Source organism: Ochotona curzoniae, unplaced genomic scaffold (assembly GCF_017591425.1).
Source record: "Ochotona curzoniae isolate NIBS_2020 unplaced genomic scaffold, NIBS_Ocur_1.0 contig_66, whole genome shotgun sequence".
Lineage (NCBI taxonomy): Eukaryota > Metazoa > Chordata > Mammalia > Lagomorpha > Ochotonidae > Ochotona > Ochotona curzoniae.
Genome location: NW_024466512.1, coordinates 13,642,170 through 13,663,558, shown reverse-complemented (window position 1 = coordinate 13,663,558; position 21,389 = coordinate 13,642,170). Strand labels below are relative to the sequence as shown.

The following is a 21,389-nucleotide window of genomic DNA, read 5'->3' as shown; positions in this document are numbered from 1 at the left end:
TGTACTGTTGTGAGGCTAACACATGAAAACACTAACAGGTTCCACTGAAATTTTAAGTAACGCCAGCCGTTACTCATCATCAAATTCGAGTTCAGAAGCTATGTGTGGCTCTATAGGAATTACAGTTTGCAATGAAAATTTCAAATCCAAAAATTTTTTTAAATCCAACCAAAACAATTCCAGGGAAAACAAATGTTGGTTGAAAAATTTGTACACATTTTAAAGAATATCAACTGCAAACAGAAAAGTATATCATATCGTAGCATAAGTCAAAGCAGAAGATGATAAAAACTAGAAATCCTTATTTGACTTATATAAGGAAAACATGGTCAGGGAACTGTTCGGGGCCATAGGACTACTTTTTTTTTTAAGATTTATTTATTTTTTTTTTTGAAAGGCGGATATACATAGAGGAGAGACAGAGAGGAAGATCTTCAGTCCAATGATTCACTCCCCAAGTGACCACAATGGCCAATGCTATGCTGATCCGAAGCCAGGAGCCTCTTCCAGGTCTCCCACGCAGGTGCAGGATCCCAAATGGCCTCAATGGCCAGAGCTGAGCTGATCTGAAGCCAGGAGCCAGGAGCTTCTTCTGGGTCTCCCACATGGATGCAGGGTCCCAAGGATTTGGGCCATCTTTGACTACTTTCCCAGGACCCAAGCAAGGAGGTGGATGGGAAGCAGAGCCATCGGGATTAAAACTGGCACGTATATGGGATCCTAGCCCATGCAAGGCAAGAACCTTAGCTGCTGGGCTACCGCGCTAGGCCCGACAGTACTGAATTTTACAGATTTTTGTGTGTGTGTGTTTCACCTTTTTTATTGAGGCGTGAGTGAGAGTACTGCCAGACATGCCAATGACAGTTCACATTCAAGGGCTGGAAGCTCAATGGCCTCCATGCCGAGTCACCAGGCTTAGTCTTTTGGGAAAAAGAACTGAAAAGTGGCATCAAGTAGGACATCCTCATGCTTGCTGTTTGCCACTAGGTTTTTCAACTTTTGGGTCCACTGCTCTGCTGGATAGGTCTCTTCCTACCCTGCCAACGAACTCATTCTCCAATGATTGGAATGAACACTGGTTGTAGAGCAATTGGTTTCAACACACATCTGCACCGAGCAACTAATCTTAAAGCTGTTTTTTTCTTAGAAATCCTTATGATTAACAAGAGAAATTTTCTTTCCCTTTCCCTTCACTCGAGTAGGTTACACCGATAGAAAAACAGTCCGCTGCTGCAGGGCTGACAGGGAACTCATGAGTGGTGCGGGAAAAATCTGCGGGCCCGCTGGGCAACACAGCGCTGCTCCACCTGCTGCGGCTCCCTGGGAGAATGGCCTACACACCTCTACCGCCCTCCTTTGCTCAAAAGCAAAACAAAGAAACCTGAATTAAAAGGGTCAACCTTGGGCCCGGTGCGGTGGCGCAAGTGGTTAAAGGTCCTCACCTTGCACGCCCGGGATCCCATATGGGCACCGGTTCTAATCCCGGCAGCCCCGCTTCCCTTCCAGCTCCCTGCCTGTGGCCTGGGAAGGCAGTCGAGGACGGCCCAAAGCTTTGGGACCCTGCACCCGCGTGGGAGAACCGGAAGAGGCTCCTGGCTTCGGATTGGCGTAGTATCGACCCGTTGTGCTCACTTGGGGAGTGAATCATCAGATGGAAGATCTTCCTCTCTGTCTCTCCTCTCTGTACATCCGCCTTTCCAATAACAAAATAATAAAAATAAATCTTAAAAAAAAAAGGGGTCAACCTTTATTTGGAGTTAGTTTCGTGGTGGGTGTTGCCAAGCCCTTCAGGCCAGTTGCAGGAGCTCCTGGCTGGCAGCCTGCTGCTCCGGGCTGAGCTGGATGCACTTAGCCTGCAGTCCTCCAGAAGTCTGGACCTTACAAGCCACGGTAGCTGAGGTCCTTGGCACACGGATCTTCACGTTTAATTGCGTCTTGCATTTCTCCCTCTGCAATTACACTGAATATCTTGGGCAGATTGGTGGTGTTGTTTGGGCCAAGAACGTTGACAGGGTAATTACTTTCGATCGAGTCGCACAGGTGATTGAAAGTCTGAACAGCTTCTTCTTGGTCTTTATGCAGTGGCAGCCAAGACAGCCAGTGCGGTAACACTTCCTCCCAGTCACACAATCGGGTTTGTACTTCATGATTTCCCCCCTGGTGGAGACGCAATTCTCAGTAGCACTGACATTTTCTTTGGTCTTAGAATCTGCAGACAGAGTCACTCTTAGAAGCAGTGGAAGGGTTTCTGTATAAAAAGGCAGCAGTTAACCTTCCCCGAACTGTGCCATGACTTCCAGGCTGTACGCAGCAGCATGCCAGACTTCCAGGCTGCTGTCACCCACATCCTAGAGCACTGGGCTTAGGAAGTGCTCTGCATATTTAAATGAGGCTGGACTCCCATGCTCAATGATGTCATCAAAGAGGCACAATCCCCACTGCCAGGCAATGGCCAGTGTGGACAAATTAGGTTGACAACTAATGGGAGCGGCTGTTCAAACAGTGGTAACACCTTTTGCTTGTAGCTACTGAAAACTGAATGTAAAATATGTGATGCTTTGGTCAGAATCTGTACATCATTGTCATCCCCATCTTGTAGAGACTCTTCCACCTGTTCGTTCGTCTTAGTTTTCATTTTGTCTTTTAACTTCCCACAATTCTTGATTTTTAAAATGTTCCTAGAGTTTTGCATTCATTACTCCTCCACGTTCGTCAAAGTGTTCATTATTAAGGCAGGTTTCTGTTGAAAATTTCAGTGTTAACAGTTTTATAGCTTGCACTAAATTTAACCATAATAATGAATTTTGTGCATAGGTCAGAATTTAAAATTAAAGATTTTTTTCTTTAAATGATTCATATTACCTTATTAAGACTTGGTCTGAGAGGTGTAATAGAAAGTGGAGTGGATTGTGTTGGGATGGTTGCCTTGGGAGACCCGGAGGAAGTGCTTGGCTCCTGGCTTTGGGTCAGCTCAGCTCTGACTGTCCACGTGGGGAGTGAACCAGTGGATGGAAGATCTTTCTGTCTCTCCTTCTCTCTGCAAATCTGCCTGTTCAGTAAAAATAAATATTTAGTTAAAAAAAGTTACTATTGCAATCAGAGGTAAAAGATTAGAATGAAAAAAGCATAAAATGAGAATGGTTGGGTGAAATTGCCCATGAACGTGTAGTTGTAAGAGAAGAAATTTAATGATTGAACTCCAAGAAACACTAGCATTTTAAAGATCCGCTGAAAAAGAGGATGCAAGCAGAGGACACCGAGACCTAAGTGAGTCTTTAGGAAAATCCCAAGATCAGGCTGTCATGGCGGCCAGGACATGAAGAGATTACATAATAGGTGACACCGGACCCAGTAAAAGCAGGACCAGAGAGTGCCAATGAAGACGGGTAAAGGAATGGTTATCCATCTCAGCAACTCTCATGTTTGTGGAAGGGTGGGGGGCAGGAGTTAGATTATACGGAGTGGGTAGAGAAAGGAGGAAGGGAAACCTTTGCTTTCAAGATATTAATGTGGGTGAAAAGAGAGAGGCAGCAGTAGCAAAGGCAATCCAGATCAAAGGAGGCATCTTGCATTGCTTTGTTATGTCAATGAGGAAAACTGATTCAGATTAATCTTTCCAAGACATGGACTTCCTAAGCAATTGAATACCCTAGGAACAAGGTCTTCCCTCTGATGTGTAAATACAATCTCACTTCTAATCCAGGATGGCTTTGTTTTATGTTGGTTTCTGTATTATTTAAGAAACACAGCACTGGGCCCATCGCAGTAGCCTAATAGCTAAAGTTCTCGCCTTACATGCACCAGGATCCCATATGGGCACCAGTTCAAGTACACACTACTCCACTTCCCATCCAGCTCCCTGTTTGTGGCCCGGGGAAGCAGTAAAGGGCGGCCCAAAACTTTGGGACCCTGCATCCATGTGGAGAGCTGGAAGAAGCTCCTGGCTCCAGGTTTTAAATTGGCTCAGCTCTGCCCATTGCAGCCACTTGGGAAGTGAATCATTGGGTGAAAGATCTTACCGTCTCTCCTCTCTGTATATCTGACTTTCCAATAAAAATAAACATTAAAAAAAATACAGTGCTGTTCTACTCTGTGTGGGGATATTTGAAGGGCTGCATTGCTATAGAAGCAAATAAATTTAGGAATGTATTAAATTTCTAATCTAGTTATATATAGATTTAGCTTTTTGTAAGAGAAGAACTCTTGCTGAGTTCAAACTCCAAATGTGTATTTTTCTTCAGGAAAAGCAGAATACACAAAACATTTTAGGTGGCATGCAATCTCTCCCAATTTCAGAGTAATGAATCGGAGGAATTGGGATAAGCAGAGTATAATTGTATTCTAGTAAGATAGTTTCTCCAAAATATTCCTCATTTAAGATTAACTAGCTTTCTGAAGCATTGACAACTAAAAAGGGTTGTGCCTACTGCAAGCTTTGCGACTTTCCCAATTTATTTAAGATTAACTAGCTTTCTGAAGCATTGACAACTATAAAGGGTTGTGCCTACTGCAAGCTTCGCGACTTTCCCAATTTATTTTATTAGTAAGTTGCATTAAGTGTGTTTCATGTGACATAAACAAAATGTTGAATAAAAATTTAAAAAATCTTTAAATGAATGAAACCAAACTGTGATAGAGTGAAAGGAAGACTTTCAGTTATTTAGACTGGAAATTAACTGACTGCTCCCTGTCTTTCTTTCCAAAAGCCGCCTTCACTTTGACCACTGCAAGGCGACTGGCGCTTTAGAGCTAGCCTAAGCTAAGCTCGAGCTAATGATGAGGATGCTGTGCCCTCTGGCTTTTCTCCTAGTGACAGGTGTCTACCTCCACCCAACCCCCCCAACATATCCAACCCGTGTTGGCATGATTTTTCTTTAAAAGACAAAATTATTTAAGTAGGTCTTAAACATGTGTGATGTCTCTAACGACTAATGTTCTGTGGAATTACATCCTTGATGTGCTAAAACCAGTGGCTTGATTTCTAACTCACCGAGGGATGATGCGCTCATTTGCCTTGTATTCACTAATGTGATTGACCAGAATGAGAAAAGTACATAAAAATAGAACATTTAAATATTAAATTTGCTTGTGTCCTTAGGAGCTTACTGGTACTCTTGTTTATTTCAGATGAGAAGAAACAGATGGTTGCAAATGTGGAGAAACAGCTGGAAGAAGCGAAGGAACTGGTATGTCCAGACTTGCTAATGTGTTTTAGTACACGTCCGGAGCCCTGTAAGCTGATACCAGCCCGTAGCCTGTTTCCGATAATGTGGGTGTGTGAAAATTACGGATTATCATTTTACATAGTTAAAAAATAATGAGATTTTCAGAATTTAATAATATTTTTTGTTTTAAGATTTTATTCCTTTTGGTATAAGCAGTTAAAATTGAACCTCTGGATAAATGTATCCTGGCCACCATGCATTGTTATTAAGCATATTACTTGTGGGTCTGTCACTATGGCTTAGTAGGTTAAACTGCTAGTTGCAATGCCAGTCTCCCTTATTAGAACCTGATTCAAATGGCTGCAGCTCTACTTCCAATCCGACTCCCTGCTAATGTGCTTAGGAAAGCAGTGGAAGTTCTAGGCTTCTAGCTTCAACCTGAACCAGCCTGGCCGTTGTGGCCATTTGGGGAGTGAATCAGCAGAACAAAGATCTCTAGCGCTTTGCCTTTTATAAATAGGTAAATGCAAAAAAAGTGCAAGCATATTGCTTGCTTTACAATATATACTTTTCTCAAAAAAAAACCCTGTTAGTACTATTTGTAAAAAAAAAAAAAAAAAAAAAGGGCCTAAGAATCTTTCATACTTTCAAGTTAAGGAATCTCACCACAGTTTTGTGAATGCTTGGAGAAGTCACGATGCTTCCAGGTCAGAGACCAAAGACTTACTATAGCAACGCAGCTGTAAGATTCAGCTTGGTTGCTTCAGTCCCCAGAACCTCAGTTCTCACATAGGTAATGCGCATGGGTCTGGATGGATATTTACACAGCAGTGAAAGACCTTATAGGAAAAGGACATTGTCCAAGGGCCAGTGCTTTGGTGTTGGCATCCCAAATGGGCACTGATTCATGTCCCGGATGCTCCACTTCCAATCCAGCTCCCTGCTTATAACTTGGGAAAACAGTGGAGGATGGCCCAAGTACTTGGGCTCCTGCACCCACATGGGAGACCTGGAAAGAAGCTCCTGACTCCTGGCTTCAAATAAGCCCAGCTCCAGCAGTTACAGCCACTTGGAGAGTGATTCAGTGGATGGAAGATCTCTCTTTCTCTCTGTCTTTCCTCCTCTGTGTAAATCTGCCATTAGAATAAAATTAAGCACATCTTTTTTTTGGTTTAAAGACCATCATCCTGAGAAATGTATCACTTTATGATAGCCTGTGTTCTTTGTTACAGAAGGACACGTGATTTTCACCTTCAAGGTTGTTGTCTACACTTCCTAACAGTTGCCTGGATGGAGTGACCAGGACGCTTCTTCTTGGCATATCCAGCAAGCCCTGCTTGGGGACCAAGAATTTTACAGTGATGACTCTCTGAATATCTTCATTGTGTAAACAGGGACGCTGAGGCCTAGAAAGATCGGTCATCCTATCTTTCGTCAACAACATCCCCTGTTGATGGGACACTGAGGACTGGTGCTGATGGGCTAATCCTGAGCAGTAGCTTAGCCACTACTTTTTTGTAGAAGCAAACTTGTAAATCAGGGAAGTGATATTAAATGTTGAGTCCCAGTTTTTAGTTTTAAAAACCTATTGCAAAAAGAGTTCAACTTGTTATCATGTGTCAGGGTCCTAATGAGTGAGTTGCTTTTTTTAACTACTGAAGGACAACCTGGTAGTTGCTTAGTTCTGCTTACTAATATGCTTTGGACAGTCCTCAAAATTTGTTTTAACTGATATTATCCCTCCAAATACATTTGATAAACAGAAGCTTAGGATTGGAGGTGGAAATTTTAAAAAATCTTGGATCTCTTTCTCTTTAGTCTTCAACTTTTTATGTATTTTTATTGTTATTATTTTTTATGATACAGTTCTATATATATAGGGAGTACCACCTCCCCCTCCCCTTCCTCCTTTCTGTTTCTCCCCCATCCACCACTTTCTCCCATATTATTACAATAATATAATCCTTCAGCAACAGGCAAAAGTTCAACAGTTTGCTATTTAAGTGTATCATGGCTTTGTCGGTATAGGCAATGATAGAAAATCTAGTATCAAATTGTCAAGGTATATTTGACAGTTTTACTGAAAGTCCCTTTTTTGGGATTAGAGATGCCTACTGCAGAGTAACTTAGCTTCTCAGTATGCTGGTCTCCATTATACACTTCACCTATGAGGATCTATGCGCATACTTGTTTACCTGTATATCTACTTGTTTGATATTTTACATAAAGGTTGCCTTATATCAGAGGGAACATATGATGTCTGTCCTTTGAGGACTGGCTTATTTCACTGCATAATAGTTTCTGGTTGGAAACACTTTGTTGCAAATGTAGAATTTCATTCTTTGATGGTTGTGTAGTATACCATAGAGTAGATGTGCCACAGTATCTTTTTTTTTTAAAGATTTTTATTTATTTATTGGAAAGTCAGATATACAGAGAGGAGGAGAGACAGAGAGGAAGATCTTCTGTCCGATGATTCACTCCCCAAGTGAGCACAACGGCCGATGCTATGCTGACCCGAAGCCAGGATCCAGGAACTTCCGGGTATCCAACACGGGTGCAGGATCCCAAAGCTTTGGGCTGTCCTTGACTGCTTTCCCAGGCCACAAGCAGGGAGCTGTATGGGAAGTGGAGCTGCCGGGATTAGAACTGGCGCCCATATGGGATCCCGGAGTGTTCAAGGCGAGAACTTTAGCTGCTAGGCCATGCTGCTGGGCCCGTGCCACAGTATCTTTATCCACTCCTTTTTTGACAGGCGTCTGGGTTGTTTCCATGTCCTTGCTGTTGTGGATTGTCCTGCTAAATACAGGGATGCAGGTTGCTTTCTCATGCACAGTTCACTTCCTTTGGATGTATTCCCAGACGTGGGATAGCTGGATCATAGTGATCAATTTTGAGTTGTCTGAGCACTGTGCATAATGACTTTCATAGTGGCTGCACAAGTCCGCATGCCTGCCAACAATGGAATAGGGTGCCTTTTCCTCCACATCCTGACCAGCAAGAACTTTCAACTCTTTAAGTAGGCTAAAGCCAATATGCATTTCTACAAAGGGATTCTAGGGGACAGCTGGAGACTAGACTTATTTCCCAAGTTTATCTGACTGAGTATCGCAATTGACAGGAATATGCATGAGGAGCTGCAGCTTTAGGGAGAACTAAGGTGTGGGTGGCTGCTGTTCCCCTTTGCGTAGGAAACATGTCCCTAAGTCTTCAGGGGCTAACCAACGGAAATGTGGGGAAGATGCTTTCCCAGTGCTTTGCTGGTTCGTCCCCAGCCATCAGCACCTGATGCTTTGGGTGTGCCTGAGGTCCTGCCCTTAGCCTGTCCTGGCTGCTGTCACCGAGTCTTCAGTGACAGCTTTATCATGGATCTCCACACTGTCCAAGATTTCCCTTCCTTGGAAAGTTTCTATTGTTGTTGTTTAGCGGTTTTCTCTCCCTTCTTTTTATCTTCAACTGCTTTTCTCATGCTTCCTGGCCTTCAAGTAAAAGGATTGAATTTTTTTTTCTATTTAAAGATTTGTTCGAAAGGCAGAGTTACCAAAAGGGAGAGAAACAGAGGAGGAGACAGGGAAGTCTTCCATCTGCTAGCTCACATCCCAATGGCCACAATGGCCAGGGATGGACCAGGCTGAAGCCAGGAGCCAGGAACTTTGCATCTATCACATGGATACCATCTTCTGCTGCCTTCCCTGGTGTGCTGGAAGGGGCTGGATGGGAACTGGGGCATTCAGACCCTAACTGACACCCCTGTGGGATGTGGTGCTGCTCGTGATATCTTGACCTGCTGTAATAGAACACTGGCCCCAAGGACTGAATATTTTATGACAAAGTACCAGCCAGGCCACTTTTCCTCTAGTTGACAGGGTAATCATTAGTAGTACACTTGTTGATTCTTTGAATCTTGAGTTGATTTATTTAAAATGTATTTATTTTTTTGGAAAATCAGATATAAGGAGAGGAGGAGAGACAGAATATTTCCATCTGCTGGTTCTCTCTCCAAGTGACTGCTGGAGCTGAGCTGATCTGAAGCCAGGAGCCAGGAGCTTCTTCATGGTCTTTCATGTGGGTACAGAGTCCCAAGGTCTTGGGCCATCCTTTACTTCTTTCCCAGGGCACAAGCAGGGAGCTGGAATGGAAGTGCTGCAACCAGGACTTGAACTGGTACCCATATGGGATTCCAGTATGTGCAACGTGAGAAGTTGCAAAAGTTCCAAAGAGATGGAACAACTAGGACTGGGCCAGGCTGGAGCCTGGAGCCAAGAGGTCGGTCCTGGTCCATTCCCTGTGTGACAAGAACCCAAGCACTTGGACCACCGTCCACTATCCTCCAGCACTGTAATGGGAAATGCAAGCAGTGGGGGTTAACAAGCTATGCCACAACTGTGGCCTTTATGCATGCTTTTCTTTTTTTTTTTTTTTTTAAGATTTATTTTTATTATTTATTTATTGGAAAGGCGGATATACAGAGAGGAGAGACAGAGAGGAAGATCTTCCGTCCGATGATTCACTCCCCAAGTGAGCGCAACGGGCAGATACTATGCCGATCCGAAGCCAGGAGCCTCTTCAGGGTCTCCCACGTGGGTGCAGGGTCCCAAAGCTTTGGGCCGTCCTCAACTGCTTTCCCGGGCCACAGGCAGGGAGCTGGAAGGGAAGCGGGGCTGCTGGGATTAGAACCGGCGCCCATATGGGATCCCGGGCGTGCTAGGCGAGGACCTTTAACCACTTGCGCCACCGCGCCGGGCCCTATGCATGCTTTTCTTAATTACTTGTCTGGATAATCCTAGAATGATTTAAGAGACATGCCTTAGATAATTTCTTTGGACCAATTTGTTATTTTTACTGGTTTATTTTATTGATTATTTTAAAAGATATATTTATTTTTATTGGAAAGACAAATTTACAGAGAGAAGGAGAGACGGAAAGGTCTTGCATCTGTGGGTTCATTCTCCAAGTAGCTACTATGGCCAGATCTGAAGCCAGGAGCCAGGAGCTTCTGAGTCTCCTACGCAGGGGCAGGGTCCCAAGGCTTTGGGCCATCCTTTACTGTTATCCCAGGCCCTGAGCACAGGGCTAGAGGGGAACTGGAGCAGTGAGGACATGAATATATGCCCATATGGATCTTGGTGTGTGCAAGGTGAGGATTTTAGGTACCGAGCCACCATCCCAGGCCCTATTTTATTTTACTTTGTTTTATTTTATTTCATTTCGCCATGTACAAGTAAGCTACCTCTGCTTCTTTTGATGGTGCTAGCTGTATTTTGCCTTCATCACCGGTGATCACATTATTACAGTTAACTTTAACATAGCAATCACCATGCAAGACAATATGTTAAGCACATTAAGGGAATTACTTCAGTTAATCTTCACAGCTGTGCAAGGACAGGTATTTTTAGAAGTGAGGACAATAAAGCAAAGAGGTGTTAAGACACCTTCCAAAGTTTCCATGACCAGGAAGTAGCAGAGCTTATGATAAGAATGAACATAACTGACCGAAGACTACTGTTCGGAACCATTATGAAACCTCCTGTGTTGCCAAGGTGCTACATGAAACAAGTGCCCGTTCCAAAGTGTCCTGCTGTGTTTTCAGTGTGCTTTGTATAATGTAGCGTTGCTGGGGTCCGTGCAGCAGGTGTGGATGACATGAAGGTGTGAAGAGAGCAGCTCCCCTGCTTGGCAGGGCCCGGGGAGCTTCCAGCTGTTTGGCAGGGCCGGGCGGATTTCTCTCTGACCGCCTTGGCGCAATCTCACCCCCATTTGCATGGACGCTCTTTAGAGCATAGAAAATGTAGCTGTTTTAGCCGCTTTTATAATTTTTTAACTAGAGTAATTACAGCGTGATTTTATTAATATCAGAGAGATATGCTTTTGATTATTGTTTGATTGTTTATGGGGTTGTAGAGCCTGTAATTTAATATTTGAAACTTTTGTCTTGGAATTTTACGTTTTTCCTCTTGTAACACATTTCTCCCATTAAATGATGGGCAAGTTGTAGAAATAGAAATGTAGTAGGAATATATTACTAGTTAGTAGGTAATCGCATGTGCCTTGGCCTTGGAGTCCTGGCTGTCACCCAGTGGCTACTACTGAGGAATGAATAATGGCTTGCTTTGAAGAAAATGATTATGGTATCTTTAAGAGCACCTGGTTGACCATGAAGTAAAAAATAAAATAACCAAACATCTGTGCATACCCACTAAGTCAGGAAGTAAAAATAGAACAGTCAAACGATTGTGCAGAGGCTTGTGATGTGTCTGAGTAAATGAAAAGGACAGCTTTTTCTTGAGCTGTTACAAGAGGGCACCAAGTGACAGAGTCCATGTCTTATCACCGACTCCATACACCCTTCTCCAGCTCCTAACTCGGCCAGAGCTGGACGCTGGCATAGAGTGTTATAATTTTATCAGCATGATCATTAAATAGAAGGAGTTAGGCTGGAGGTTGAGATCATTGGTTTTCCTCATCAGAAAAGACATTCTAGATGAAATTTCACCAAATGAGTACCCTGAACTCCTGTTCATGGATTAGCTACCTGCAGCAGTGATTGGATTTATCTTCCATAGTCCTTGAGGTTCACGGTCAGAAGCCCAGACCAATACAGCTGAATGATGGACTCTTCCAAGGAAATTGAAATGAAATGAAAGTACTAATTCATATGTTTTCAAAGTAGTTAAAGTAGTTCATGGCAATTTCTTTAGGACTGTGTCAGTTAGCAAGAGCTCAGTAACTTTGTACTAAGCAAAAATTAAGCACAAAATAACTTACTGTGTTGATAGTGGGTATTCAGTGCTTTATTTAATGAAATCCTTTCAGCTCTTACCTTTTAGTCTTTCAGGGGGATAAAGAGGAGACGTGGATGGTTTGGTTTCATTCCCGTTTTTCCCTCCTCCTTGTAGCTTGAGCAGATGGATTTGGAAGTCCGAGAGGTGCCACCCCAAAGTCGGGGAATGTACAGCAGCAGAATGAGGAGCTACAAGCAAGAGATGGGAAAACTCGAAGCCGACTTTGTGAGTCAAATTCCATTGTTACGTATGCTGATTTTTAAGCTACATTTTCACTTAGGCTTTTTAATTGTTTCCTCGCTATGCCTCAATCAATATTAAATGCAGTCTTCAGGGATTCTTGTAAAAGACAAGCTGCAGCCTTCATTATTTATCAGTTAGAGCTCTGAACTTGGTTACAGAGATAGCTAATGGTAGAATTGGATAGCATATCATATTAATGGCTCCCGGATAGATCCAAATCATGTGGTCCCTTGAGTCTGAGTAGTTCTTTATTGGTATTTAGCCTTTATTAGAATTCTGACGACCAGCTTCTGGCATTAGACTGTCTGTCTTCTAGAAGCCGTCTGTGTGCATGAACTTCCAGAGCCTCTGTATCTGCTCTCTGTACTTTTCAGTGCACTTTTCTGCGTATACATATTTTTTTTTCTGGAATAATCTCCACACACATATATATATCTTTTTTTTTTTTTTTTTGCTATCAACCTGTCTTTCTCTTCTACCCATTTGATAACAATTATAAGACTGTAAACTTAAAGGGATGCTGTTACACCTTATCAGTAATTAGAAATAGCAGAGAAAAATACCACTTTCACTTTTTGTGACAGAGGTCCGCAGAACGAATAGCAGATCTCAGAGATATCCACACACCCATTTTCTTAGGAGGAAGATGCCCTCCTGGTGCCCACTGGTGGGTGGATATATAAATGCACGTACACAGCGTGGGATACTTCTTAGCATTCGAAAGGAAGTTCCAACACATGCCATGGAATGGTGAACCTTGAGGACATTATGCTAAGTGAAAATAAGCCAGTCACAAGAACAAATATAATTTCACTAATACACATGTGAGGTATCTAATGCAATAGAATTCGTAGAAACAGAAAGTAAATTGGCAGTTGCCAATGGTACTGGAAAGTTGTGACTTAATGAGCGTAGAGCTTTAGTTTTATGAAAGGAAAAATTCTGCACATTAGATATATGTGAATATATTTAATGCTACTCAATTTCTGTTTAAAAGTGGCTGATAGGAAGGCATTTGGTACTGCACTTAAGATCACTTGCAACCCGTGTTTCTGATTACTGAGCCGGGGTTCAGTCCACCCCTGCCCAGCTTCCTGCTGCTGAGTGTCCTGAGAGGCAGCAGGTCATAGTACCTTCCAGCAACATGGAAGGCCCAGATCGAGTCCCCAGTTCCTGGCCGCAGCCTGGCTCTCCTCCCACTGTTGCAGGCATTGGAAGAGGGAACTGGTAAGCAAGAGGGGGCTCTGTCTAGGTATCTCTGTCCTGTGAATGAAATGAACACAAAGTTATTCAAAAATGATTAAGGTGGCTATTTATGCTAAGTTTGTTCCATCATAATTGAAAATAGAAAGTGCAGATAAAAATATTTTTGAGAGCATGACGTAGTTGCCTAGTGGCTGAATCCTTGCCTTGTATCCATGGGATCCCGTAACAGCGCAAGGTTTGTGTCATGGCTGCCCTACTTTCCATCTAGCTTCCTGCTTGTGACCTGGGAAAGCAGCACAGGACCACCCAAAGCCTTGGGATGCTGTGCCTGCATGGGAGATCTAGAAGAAGCTCCTGGCTTTGGATCGGCTCCACTCTGGGCAATGCAGTCACTTGGGGTGTGAACCAGCAGATGGAAGATCTTTCTGTCTCTCCTTCTCTCTGTAAATCTGTGTTTCCAATAAAAATAAATCTTAAAAAACATTTTTTTTGAAACACTGCTAATGACTGGAAAATAAAGAAATTAACAGAGTAATAACCAGCTGCTCTGGATAGGCTGGCATAGAAAATAGGATTTTAATCACTAAATCAAACTTCACACATTTCCCATTTTAAAAAAAGTGTAGTTGAAGAAATTCCTGAACCACCTATGAGAAGCAAGAATCATGTGTTTACACATAAATCATCTGTATTTCTAAATCTAGGGCCCAGATCCATAAGGAAAGTCAAGAATTTGAAGTGATTTTTCCATCTTTGCTCTAGATTCAAGCTGGTTTACTTCTGGAAATTCACCTTCTAGACTGCATTGTACTTTTCCACTACAGAGACAATGGCAGTGGGGCACCTGGGAATTCCCGCTAGCCTCTGGAAATTGAGTGATTTTGCTTTATGGCTTATTAGGTATTTTTCTGAGAAGTCAAGATGGATTTCATTAGTGTCTGATACAGTTGCCATTTAATCTCTAATTGTATTAATTTTAAAAACATGGAATCCTTAATGCACTGAAAATCCTGAGAATAAAAATGATGCCTGGCTCCCACGCTCTGCACCGGATGAAGCTCTGTCCAGCTGGTGAAAGGATGACTTTCCCAGCTAGAAGATGAGAAATGGTGAGAAGACCTGATTGATTTGAGAGTCTGTCAACTCAGATATATGTTTAGGATTTTTTTCTTCTTCTTTTTTTTAAGATTAATTAATTCATTCACTTATTTTATTGGGGGACAGATTTACACAGAGAAAGACAGAAAGAAAGATCTTTTGTCCACTGATTCGCTCGCCAAGTGGCTGCAATGGCTAGAGCTGAGCTGATCTGAAGCCAGGAACTTCTTCCTGGTCTTCCACATGGATGCAGGATCCCAAGGTCTTGGAGCATCCTTTACTGCTTTCCCAGGCCACAAGCAGGGAGCTGAAAAGGAAGTGGAGCAGCTGGGATATGAACTAGTGTCCATATGGGATCCCAGCATGTGCAAGACGAGGATTCAGCCCCTAGACCACTGTCCTAGGCACTAGTTAGGAAATTCTATCCAATATTCGGTTGTAAGGCTGGAGGTTAAGTAAAATACTTAGAAATTATTTTATTTTGCTTACCAAAGTCTTGAGGAACTCTTTTCCCAAGATTTCCTCATGTGTCCTAGAAAACCTAAGTGTATTGTTTGGCTAGTGACACGGCTGTCACAATGTGGCCTCACACAACAGAATCTTGGTTTTGAGCATTGAGGAGGCTGTAGGTCTGGGAGCAGGCTTTGGGTGTGTGCATGGGCTTCCTCTGCTTGCCAGTACATGCATGTGTCCTAGTTTTCTAATAAGGAGGCTCGTCATATTAAATTAAGGCCCACACTAATGGTTGGCGGATGCTGTTTCCAAATAGTCACAGTCTCAGCACTAGGGGTTAGATCATCAGCACAAAATTCACCCCAGGAATTAAAAACCTTTTCTTCCGGAAGTTTTCTCAGAATCTCAATGATTTCTGTGGTTTACTGTACTTTTAAAGGTAACTCGGTGGGATCCTGGAACTTACAGGTAGAGGATTAGTCAATTGAGCCATCACACTGGGCCCTGAAAATAACTTTTTCTTAACAAAACCAATCAAAAAGAAGGATTGATGTCCTAAAACTATTCTTACAATTTCTTCTTTCAGTGATAATACTAATTTTCTAGGACTTTGTCTTGCTAGAATGTTCCAAGAAAGTGAACCAGCCAAAAAGGAAAAGAAAATAGGGTTGAGATTCTTTTCAAGTTTATTACTTGATTTTTAAGAAAATAAAATCAAGCAAACAAAAAACCCTTTAAACTTATATAAACAAACAAACAAAAACCCTGAAAATCTCTGAGATGCTCAAACAAGTCACTTTTAAGTAGTAAAAGAAAGGAACAAGTGAAGTGAGTGGCTTACTGGGTCCCAGAGCTCAAGAACACATGATGTGTGCAATGCTTTCCGTACCTTTGGTGTTGTCGAATCATGCTAGCACCATCTCGTGGTTGATTTGTATAGCTGCATATTCCTTTTCTTTCCCGTGACAAAGCTGATCTTCCTTTAAGACACACACACACATACAGAAGGATTTGGGGTGGAGGATTAGCTTGTAGTAAATGTTAGAAGTAGAGCTTTTTAACCCTAGTCTCAAGTTCACTTCTATCTTGGGTCAGTGGTGCCCGAATGCTGTCCTTTTCCTGTTTGGCAGACTATGTGATGTGATTGTTCGACCCGCTCCCAGTGCAGAGCTGCGCACATCAGAGAATGGCACTTCTATTGACAGTCTCAGCAGTGAGGCTAAGTGGTCCTAGAAATCCAACTACCTGCAGACTCTCGGAGTTGGTCCCTTAGGTCAGGGTTCAAAGGATGTTGTGGAACAGCTTGAAGCTTTTACTGCTACTACCTGCACTCTCTCTTTTCATAGGTGAATGGGCAACTTGAGTATTTGAGCTTATGAGTGAAGTCAGAACCCATATATTGTGTGTGTGTGTGTCTAAGGCTACAAAGTAAAAGAAATGACAAAGTTGATTGTAATTTTTGAATTTTGTGAAAAGGTCAAGACCTTGATGTTTCTGTTTGTGTATTGTCTTTCTTATACGCATGGCGTCCTGGGACATTTTATTTCTGTTGCTGTGGAGGATATAGGAACCTACAAATGTGTGCTTAGAGATGCACATGGTCTCGGTGGTGGTACGTGATGGTTATAGCATCAGCTAGCCCTGTTGCAGCAGCTTAGGAAGTACGTTGTCAAAAGAAATGAGAAACCTGGGCTGGACCAAGCCATCTGTGCAAAGAAATTCCCTTCACTATGCGTGATATTTTAAAACATTATATTCTTTGATTCCATGTTAAAAAAATAGGTTATTTTAAGACTTCTAAAAATAAATAAAGAGGAGCTGAAATTTTATTTAAAAAGTCCTTATTCGTATTGACCCCCCAAAACCCATCTTCTATGTTTTGATTGGTTTTCTGCCAGTCTGTGCTCCTGCTTTCCTTTGCACAATTTATTGCTTCACTTTACATAAAAATGATGCAGTGTTCCCTTTTTTCTTTTTTAAATACATGATTCTATCATTGATATTTCTCATTTCTCTAAATGAGATTTCAATATAAATGATTGTTTTTAACGAGTGTGTAGTATTTCACTGAATGAGATTAGCTAACCCAGGTCCTTATGTGTTTACATTTGCTCCCTCGATGGTTTATCGCGCTGTTGTGAGCGTGTTTGAGCGGCGTTAGCCAGGATCTGAGAAAATGGATTTCCAAGGGAAAGGCATCGCCGGTTTCATAGCTCCGACTGAAAGATGCCAGGGGCGACATTTCTATTGCGATTCGTGAGAATATTTTTGCTCTTCCTCTGTATCTTGTCTGTAGTGGAATGTGATTTAAGAAATAAAGCAGAGCTTATGTACGTCACTCATTTAATCCTCAAATATTGTAGAAGAAAGATACTATTATTATCTGTGATCATGGGGATTTTACCGACTCCAGAATGAACTATAAAAGAGATTTTGTTCTGAAATAATTCACAGGATTTTATTAGTGTTGATAAGGAAAACAGACGCACACAACTGTCAGTATTTGGTCTACCACTGAACTCTTACGCATTCCGAACGTTTAAATTCAGAAACTAAAGTTTCTTTTGATCATCTGAATAGGAATGCATTGCTAAATTCGCATGTTCCCTGCATATGCACATGCAATATTTTTCCTGTTTAAGATCATTTTCTTAAGAAAAATTATTTTAAAGTGCCAAGGTCCCACTGGGAGAATTTGTGTAAAAATCGTAATGGAATTGGCTGCCCCTGTGGGATTCTTACCCCAGTCTTTGACATGGTAAACTTACTCGTGAGAGTCTGCCTTAATTCCAAGAGTTGATGCAGGAAGCAGACTGACCTGCAGGGAAGAAGCCGGAAGTCTGTGCTGGGCCGTCAGCAGTGACTTCCGGGCCCTTTGTATGCTTGTTTGTTGCTCTGGCCTCCTGTTGCAAGAGGCTGTGAGATGTTCCTGCTTTACACTGGTCCCCACCATGTGGATGTGAATGGAAGAGTATTACACGCTAAGTATTTTATTGTTAGTCTTGGGTACTGAATTTGAGGAAGATCTTAGTAGATTTTTTTGTACTTTGGAAATTCTGATGCTTTTTTTTTTAACCTGTGTGACTTTTATGATGAATTCCTTGATCTTGAAACCATTGCCATTAGTCACTGTATGCTTTTACAACCTACAAACGTGACTTCTCTGTCCACCCTAGTCACTGTGAAGTTGAAATGTGCGCTGGTATAGACACGTGTGTTTAATGCACTTAAACAGCCATGGTTGTGTGCATTTTCCTAAACTTGGTGCCAGATTCCTGATTAATTTTACAACTTAATTATAATTTTTTCCTTGTCTCTTTGGCAATGTTTTTTCATGATTGGAATTAAAGTTTCAGTGCCACTTTGTGGAAGAAGTAGCATATTTTTGTTATGACTTCATCAGTTCTAGCTGTGGAGGGGGTTGTAGACCTTTCTCATGTCTGGTTTTCAATATTGTTTTTGCACCAAAATAAACTTTCTTTTTCCATGAACTTTTAGAAGTACTGTCGTATATAAAATGTATTAGTTTTAATATTATCTCTGCTTACAGTTCTTCTTAAATGACTTAACACATTATTATCAGCTTCTCTGTTCTTAGCTTGTTTTGCCTAGCCATGATGATCCACCTGGGAAATAAACAGAAACAGGTAGGATTCTTAAATCCTGAAATTGGCCTTGGCCACTAGATGGCACTGTTTGTTTGCAGTGTGCCATCTTTTAAAAAAACTATGGTAGTAACTGAAATTACTGCCTCATGAATAAAATATTTCTGGTGGGATTTGCATTTCTATATTGGCTGAAGACACTGTGTTGAATGTTTTATTAACCAGCCCAGTGCAACTGTCAGCCTATTAAAGAGATCCAATGGTCCCTGTTTAGATAAATAAACTAAATAAATCCAATTCGTCAAATTGTGTTCCTGGCTGTTTATTTTCCATTCTTTTGATGTACAGTTTATTTTAAGTTAAAAGCCACATTGGTTTAAAAATTAATAGGAAAATGTTATTTGGTGTTCGGAACATGAAGAAGCTAATTGCCATAGTCAAAAAGCCAGTTCTGTTTTAATGTTAAATTGTTTCCTCATAAACAGTAAACTTTCTGCTAGTTGCTTCTAACCTGTCGTGTGGTCAGGACATCGTAGTTTGATATTCTGCAAATATGTGACCTGGGACTGTGTTACCAAGACTTGCTGAACCCTAGTGTCATTTCTCTGGGAAAAACACCACGCAGTCATAAGACAAACCTTCAACTCAATTTTCCCTTTAAATTATGTTTTTTTTCCATATATTATATGAAAAAAAGATAGCTAATTTGTTTTTGAATGAACTGCCTTTTATGAAAGAACTTGCCAGCCACTGCCGTAATTCTTGTCACGCGTGGAATGGAGGACAAGGAACTTGGCTGTGGTTGCTGAATACACCTCAAGGTGGTGATTCCAAGAAGAACCGAGGGCTTCCGTTCCTTGCCTGTCCTCTCAGGACTTACCCTCCAGGGATCCAGAAACCCAGCCCTGCAGTGTCTAATGCCATAGCTCAACCAGAGAGTTCATCCTCTGGACCAACTTTTATGATATTCAAATCAAGTCTGTCCGATTTTGTGCTTTGCTAAACTGTTTCATAGTTAGCAACTTGAAGTAACATATCCCGATTGTAATTGTCTTCTTACTTCATTTTTCATGAGTCTTTAGTTACTTTTCATTTCACTTGTATTGTCTTTTACCTTCTTCTGCATGTGTGTGGCTCACAACACAACTTGGTTTAGGCATTTTAGACTTCGGAGTGTTGAGGCACAGCTGTGCTGAGGACTGAACCCCGGCGGATCTCTAGGATGAAGGCTTTCAGACTGAGTCAGAGGAACTGGTTGGACAGTGTCCTCTATCCTTGTTGGAAGCTTTGTAGTATGAGAAGTTAACAGGAAGTGGCAGTGGATTTTGTTACACTTTGCTGTTGATTTTATGTCCTGACAAACCTAAGCAAAAATGGACAATGTATACAGATGTTCTCACTTTCTTGCTTATGTTGTTTTGTTTAAGTTCATATCCTTTAGTGACCAACATTGAAAAAAATAATATTTAAAAGGAAAGACATATAATAAGTGCAGAGTCAAACTGCTTGGTTGGGTTTTCTTTGCAAAAGTTGATCATCATTGACTGGGGAACCTTTGCTACAAATGACCTGCAGTCCAGGTGAAGCGGGAAGCTTCGGGAAACGTGACTCTGTCCCAGTGTGTTCTCTTCATTCCTGGGGCTCTCGTGCCTTTGCAAACTAATACTGACCAAGCTCCAGTACGGGGGACTCCTGTGTATTATGGTAAATATTGAAGCCAGTTACCACTGTTTTAGAGGAGAAAATCTGTGAAATGGAGTTTTATTTCATTCATTATGATTTTTTTTCATTGATTTCAACTCTAACTCATTCTGAAAATAGAGGATATCAGGCTTTGTGCTTTGGAAAGTTATACCACATAGCATTGGCCTTGTGAAATCTTCAGTTACTGAAATGAAATGCATTTCCTAAAATTTTACACATTAAAATGGATGCTGTTCTGAATCCCTCCTGAATTTTTGTCTGGCAAACCTTTTACTTTGCACATTGAACAGCTAACTTTTTTTGTTTCACTGTGTTCTTATTTTGATTGTTTTAAAAGATTTATGTGTTTTTATTGGAAAGGCAGATATACGTAGAGGAGATACAAAGAGAAAGATCCTTTGTCCACTGGTTCACTCTCTAAGCAGCCACAATGGCAGGAACTGAGCCAATCTGAAGCCAGGAGCCAGAAGCCTCCTCAGGTTTCCCACGCAGGGGCAGCATCCCAAGACTTTGGGATGTCCTACATTGCCCTCCCAGGCCGAAGGCAGGGAGCTGGATGGGAAGTGGAGAATCTTGGACCAGTACCAGCACCCATATTGGATCCTGGTGGTTGCAAGGAGAGGACTTTAGCCATTAGGCTACAGTGCTGGGACCAATCTTATTATTTTTTTTAAACATTTGTTTTATTTTTATTAGGAAGTCAGGTATACAGAGAAGAGGAGAGACAGAGAGGAAGCGTTCTATCTGCTGATTCACTCACCAAGTGGCTGTAATGGTGAGAGCTGAGCTGATCTGAAGCCTGGAGACTGGAGCTTCTTCCAGGTCTTCTATGCAGGTGCAGGGTCCCAAGGCTCTGGGCCATCCTCAGCTGGTTTCCCAGGCCAGAAGCAGGGAGCAGAATGGGAAGCTGGGCACTGGAGCACAAACTGGCTTGTGATCCCAGCACATGCAAGGCAAGGACTTTAGCCACTAGGCAAACACGTGGGTTCCTATTCTGATGTTTGATAAACAAATATATTTCAACTGAAGCAAGGCTACGATTGTCTTATTTATATAAATGTGATTTTTTTTAATAAAGCTTAAAAAAAATTGATACCTCCAAGGCAGCAATCTTGCAGGTTTATATTTTTGTT

General features: G+C 41.9%; 1 protein-coding gene across 4 annotated transcripts in view; it reads left to right on the top strand.

Moving 5' to 3' along the window:
* The window catches only part of VTI1A (vesicle transport through interaction with t-SNAREs 1A), a 347,830-nt gene that overhangs the window by 4,960 nt on the left and 321,481 nt on the right, over positions 1-21,389 (top strand). For all 4 annotated transcript variants that reach the window (XM_040992103.1, XM_040992102.1, XM_040992104.1 and 1 more), the window contains exons 2-3: positions 5,128-5,186; positions 12,062-12,172. In XM_040992103.1, the coding sequence (XP_040848037.1) occupies positions 5,128-5,186; positions 12,062-12,172 (170 nt within the window). The remainder of the gene's footprint in view (positions 1-5,127; positions 5,187-12,061; positions 12,173-21,389) is intronic.